The 6,000-nt window shown below is 40.2% G+C and overlaps 1 protein-coding gene across 4 annotated transcripts in view; it reads right to left on the reverse strand.

The window, feature by feature from the left end:
• Positions 1-6,000, reverse strand: part of Dpp8 (dipeptidyl peptidase 8) — a 70,274-nt gene that overhangs the window by 45,392 nt on the left and 18,882 nt on the right. For all 4 annotated transcript variants that reach the window (XR_003850023.1, XM_008836317.2, XM_008836320.2 and 1 more), the window contains one exon: positions 3,784-3,952. Coding sequence is in view for 3 of the 4 variants with exons in the window: in XM_008836317.2 (XP_008834539.1) it covers positions 3,784-3,952 (169 nt within the window). In the remaining variant the exon portion in view is untranslated. The remainder of the gene's footprint in view (positions 1-3,783; positions 3,953-6,000) is intronic.

Here is a 6,000-nt window from a genome sequence, read left to right on the forward strand (position 1 = left end):
TTCCTTCTACCCTGTCCTCTAGCTTCAGAGAACAAGATCTATGCCATAGACCTCCAGTAATGGCAGCCAAGCTCTGATATCCTGGTGTCTAGTATCCACAACAATTTATGCTCAGTATAACTATACCACATCCTCCCCTCCATCCCCAACTGCTGAAGACTCCTCAGTTGACTCTATCAGGAGAAAGCCTATATTCAGTCATGTGACGTGCAGCTACGCTGGCCTCCGACAACACGTATCTTTTGTTTTTGGACAGTCACATTGCTTTTAACTCTTCACACAGACCACAACATCTTTTTTACCCAGACCTTTCCCACACAGTTCCCTTGTTTGGAATGTACTGGCTAATCTACGGACATCATTTAAGGTCAGTTTAGGTTCATCTTCTCTGGGAACTCTTCCCTGACTATTGTCTCTCTGGGTACTCTTTTTTAGTGTATGTGTGGTGCAAACTCATACTTTATAGTAGAGATATTCAAAACTTGAACACTTACAAGTTTACTCTTTTAATACTCCACATAAGACTTAATCTGTTTAACTGTTATTAGTTTATTTAATTTCCTTGAGGAGTAGGATTGTCTCACTCAATCTGTATCCTTAGTAGAGTTGTCCTTTAGTACCTCCTGAGTGGTAGTTCTGTTAGGAACCTACTCAGATACCAAAATCTGCAAATACTTAGGTCCCTTCCATAAAATGTCATAGTGTTTCCACAGAACCCACAAGAAACTTCATTAAGACTTTCATCACGAGATTACTGAAAATACTACAAATAAGGTAAATGCCATGTAAATGCTATATAGTTGTGCTACATTGTTTGGGGGATGACAAATAACAACAAAAAAATCTCTGTGTATGTTCAATACAAACACAGCTATTACAGGCCCCAATGCATATAACAGGAATGAGATGTGAGGTGAATGATGCATCAGTGCTGGAGAGACTGAGGACCTGGAACTGGGAAGTTATAGACAGGTGTTCCTTTCCATACCTTACTTCTTTCATGTGGAATCAGTGCAGAACTCAATGCATGACAAATTCAAATTCTGACTTTTGGAACTTTCTGGATTTTTTTTTTTTTTAGGTAGCACTGAATTTGTGTTTCTCGTGCCTCAGCCTGCATTTGTCACCATCCCAGACTACTTTCTGGAATTTTTTTCCACATATTTTTGAGATGTAGTTGGTTGAATGTCTGGATGAAGAACTCAGAGATTTTGATTGTCACATGGCTAGCCACAACAGAACTTAATGGATTTTTGTTGACTGATTAAATAATTAGGAGAGAAAAATCAATTCTTAATTCAGTGCTCTTTCTATTAAGTTAATTATTCAGGTAAAGGCTTCAAAAATAATAGTGATCTTCATAATAAAAAAATATTTGAGCCAGGAGTTGTGGCACATGCCTTTAATCCCAGCACTCAGGAGGCAGAGGCGGGCAGATCTCTGTGAGTTCAAGGCCAGCCTGGTCTACATAGTGAGTTCCAGGACAGCTGGGGCTACAGGGAGACCCTGTCTCAAAAAAATTAAAAAAAAAAAAAAAAGTATTTGCCATCAATATACTGTTAAATTCATCTTTTAGTAAATTTAACCTTGACCAGCAAGGGCTGGGGTTGTAGCTTAGCAGTAAAGTACTTGCTTAGCACATGCAAAGCCTTGGGTTCAATCACCATTGCTAAAAAAACTGAAACTAACCTTGCAAAAAAACCCTTGTCCAGGTAACTTTTCTTTTTTTTTTTTTTAATTTTATTTATTATTTTTATTTTATGTGTATGCATGTATTGCCTGCATGTAGGTAAGTGCACCCATGTCATGCAAGCCCTCGGAGGTCAGAAGAGGCCGTCAGATCCCCCAGGACTGGAGTTATGGACAGTTGTTAGCTGCCATGTGGGTGCTGGGATTCGAACCCAGGTCTTCTGTAAGAACAACCAGTGTTCTTAACCACTGAGCCATCTCTCCAGCCCCCAGCTAACTTTCCTTACCTACTATGGCAAACTGATCTATTCTTCAAAAACATTAAAAGCTGGGGCTAGAGAGATAGCTCAGTGGTTAAGAGCACTGGCTGCTCTTGTAGAGGACCCAAATTTGGTTCCCAGCACCCACATGGTGGTTAACAACTGTCCATAACTCCAGTTCCAGGGGATACAATGTCCTCTTCTGACCTCTGTGAGCATTGTACGACATGGGTGCACTTACATGCAGGCAATATGCTCATACTATCATAAAAAATAAAAATAGGGGCTGGAGAAATGACTCAGTGGTTAAGAGCACTGGCTGCTCTTGCAGAGGGCCCAGGTTTGGTTCCTAGCACCCACATGGAGGCTAACAACCACCTGTAATTGCAGTTCCAGGGGACCCAACACCCTTTGTTGACCTCCAAGGGCATTCCATGATACGGGTATACCTATCTACATGCAAGCAATACACATAATAAAAATAATATTAAAAAAATAAAAATAAGCCGGGTGTGGTGGTGCACACCTGTAGTCCCAGCACTTGGGAGGCAGAGGCAGGCAGAGCTCTGTGAGTTTGAGGCCAGCCTGGTCTACATAGTGAGTTCCAGGACAGCTGGGGCTACAGGGAGACCCTGCTTCAAAAAGACAAAAAATAAAATATTTTTTAAAAAATTAAAAACCCAACAACAAAATCTGTGTCATTTTCTTCTCTTTTTTTTTGATTTATTTTTATTTTGTATGTATGAGTGTTTTGCTCATGTGTACGTACAACCATGCATATAGTGCCCATGAAGGACAGAAGAGAGCATTGAATGAACCCTTTGGAACCAAAAGGGAGTTAGGACAGTTGCTGACTTCCATATGGGTACTGGGAACAGAAGATGGGTCCTCTACAAGAGCAGTCAGTGCCCTTTACCACTGAGTCATTTCATTTTCTTTTTTTTTTGTTGTTCATTTTATTTTCTTACAACAATATATCTATTACATATGTCAAAGAATGTAACTAATTGTTACAATGTAACTAATTGTTAATGATGATGAGGGAATGATTAAGAAAAAACAGTAAATCAGCCTTGTGAACATCAGGTTAAGCAAAGTTGGACAACTGAATTTTAAGCCTCATCTTTCATTGTGGAGTTTTTTATTTCATAGTTTCAAAGAAAAAGTAACATACTATATTCTATTCCTTTTGTGAGAATATTTTGTTTTTGAGACAAAGTCTTGCTATGTAGCCCAGGCTAGCCTAGAACTCTCCTTGTTTTCATCTCATGAATGCTGGGGAAAGACGTGTGCCCATGCCTGGCTCATTTGTATCATTTGTCGGAAGTCTCTAAAGGAAAACACCTACTTCCTTTGTGCTCTGAGTAATGTTCAACATGGCAGCCACTGCAATGACACCTAGTTAAACATTTCCACATATACATCCTTCTTCAACGTTTTGTTTTTCCTATCATGACAATAACTAAGCAAGATCTCGGCAAGGGGAAAGTCATCTTGCAGGCAATTTTTGATAATGTACAGCTGGTTTTTCTGTTTGTGTCACCAAAACAAGGCTAATTTTCTTGACTAAACTTTTGAGAACAAATTCAGGGAAATTGAGGTAGCCTCTATATGCTAAAAGAACAGTCATGCCAGAGGTGCTACCACGGTGCTGCTAAAGAATGCTCTAGAACAGGCTGCATTACCCAAGGAGAACTCAACTTGTCCTTTGTACTTTTCCACATTTAAAAAATTCAAACACCTAAATTTAAAACATAAACACTGCCTAGCATGTTTAAATTTCAAAATGAAAGCAAAAGCAAATTCAACTTTACAGGTCTGGGGAAGTCCTTACCGTTGTGCACATAGGTGAGCCTCCGCTCTTCTCTGGTTACAATGTTGGCTATCCAGATGTCATTGCTATGAATAAAAGCTATCCAGTCCGGATCAGCGGGGCATAGTTTTGGATCCATCCGTATATTGGGACAACTAGTTTCCACCAAATTGGGCCGCAAAGGTTGTTGCTAGAAAAGTAAACAACATTTTAAGATAGCCATCAGGCTGACAAAAAAATTTGTTTGCCATTGTGCTAGATAGCTTTAGTGTCAACTTGACACACCTGGGTTCCCTCAATCAGGGAATTTCCTCTATTGGACTATGTCTGAAGGGCATCTTCTTGATGAGTGATGTGGGAGGGCCCAGCCCATTGTGGGTGGTGCCACCCCTGGGTAGGTGGGCCTGTGTTGCATAAGAAAGCAGGCTGAGCAGGGGCCAAGGAAGCAAGCCTGTAAGCAGCATTCCTCCACAGGCTGTGCTCCAGCTCCTGCTTCCAGGTTCCTGCCCTGAGTTCCTACCTTGGGCTCCCCGATGAACTGCATGCGACCTGGGAGATGTAAGAAAAATAAACCCTTTCCTCCCCTAGTTGGTACTGGTCAGAGTGTTTCATCACAGCAATGAAGAAACAAACTAAGACAGCCATCATTTTCCCTATAAGATAAATGGCATTTCTGGGGCTGGAGAGATGGCTCAGAGGTTAAGAGCACTGACTGCTCCTGCAGAGGACCCGGGTTTGAATCCCAGCACCCACATGGTAGCTATGAACCGTCCTTAACTCCAGTTCCAGGGGAAGTCCAAAGCCCTCTTCTGACCTCCACGACATTGCACAACACGGGTGCACTCACATACGTGCAGGCAACACACTCATACACGTAAAATAAAAATAATAAAATATTAAAAAGAAAAGAAACAAATGTTGCTTAGTCTGTTTGATGGAGTAATTATTATTTGTTAAGTATTTTGAAAATCAATTATATATATATCAAAATATTTTTAAAATATTAGAAATAAAATGTAATGAGGGGGCTGGAGTGATGGCTCAGTGATTAAGAACACTGTTTTTGCAGAAGACCCGGTTTCGAATCCCAGCACCCACATGGCGGCTAACAACTGTCTGTTAACTCCAGTTCCAGGGGATCTGACAGCTTCTTCTGTCCTTTGTGGGCATTGCATGACATGGGTGCACTTATCTACATGCAGTCGTAACACTCATACACATAAAATTAAAATAATAAATAAAATATATTTTTTAAAATGTAATGAGGGATGATGAGATGGCTCAGCAGGTAAAGAGTTCTTACCATCAACCCTTACAACCTAAGTTTGATCTCTGGGTCCTTCCCACATGGTGGAAGACTACTGACCTCCACACATACTCAGTAGCATAAGTATGACCACTCAATCAATCAATCAATCAATCAATAAATGAAAAAATTAAATGTAAAGAAAGGCAGGACCATAACAATTCTACCAAAAGAATAGCTCCAACAGTTCATAAAAAATTACCATATATAAAATCATTTATTAAGATGACTAAATGGGCAGACCTTTAACCCCAGCACTCAGGAGACAGAGGGCAGGCAGATTTCTGTGAGTTTGAGGCCAGCCTGGTCTACATAGCAAGTTTCAGGCCAGCCAGGACTGTACAGTGAGACCCTGTCTCAAAAAACGAAAAGCTTTTCAGGGAAATGAAAAATGAATCACCTTGTGATAACACCTCTCAAAATATCCCTTGGTATTCACAGAGGAAATGGGAATTGATATCCTCTTGATACACTTTTCTATATCTTCCTATAAAGCAAGAATTCTGAGCATTTAAAAAATATATATTTTAATGTCACTGGAAAAACTATTAAGTCTTGGGGCTGGAGAGATGGCTAAGGGGTTAAAAGCACTTCTTGCTCTTCCATGGGATCCAAGTCTAGTTCCCAGCACACAATCATCTGTAACTCCAGCTTCCTGGGCTCCAATGCCCTCTTCTGGCTTTCTCAGGCCTGTGTACATGCACACACGCACAAAAATATTTTTTAAAAAAACCAAAAAAAAAAACCAAACCCAAAAAACCTATTAACTTAAAAAAATATTTCATTTATTATTATTATTATTATTATTATTATTATTATTATTGGTCTTTTTGAGACAGGGTCTCCCTGTAGCCCCAGCTGTCCTGGAACTCACTATGTATACCAGGCTGGCCTTGAACTCACAGAGATCTGCCTACCTCTGCCTCCCAAGT

The sequence above is a fragment of the Nannospalax galili genome, unplaced genomic scaffold, assembly GCF_000622305.1.
Source record: "Nannospalax galili isolate Female #2095 unplaced genomic scaffold, S.galili_v1.0 scaffold54, whole genome shotgun sequence".
NCBI lineage: Eukaryota > Metazoa > Chordata > Mammalia > Rodentia > Spalacidae > Nannospalax > Nannospalax galili.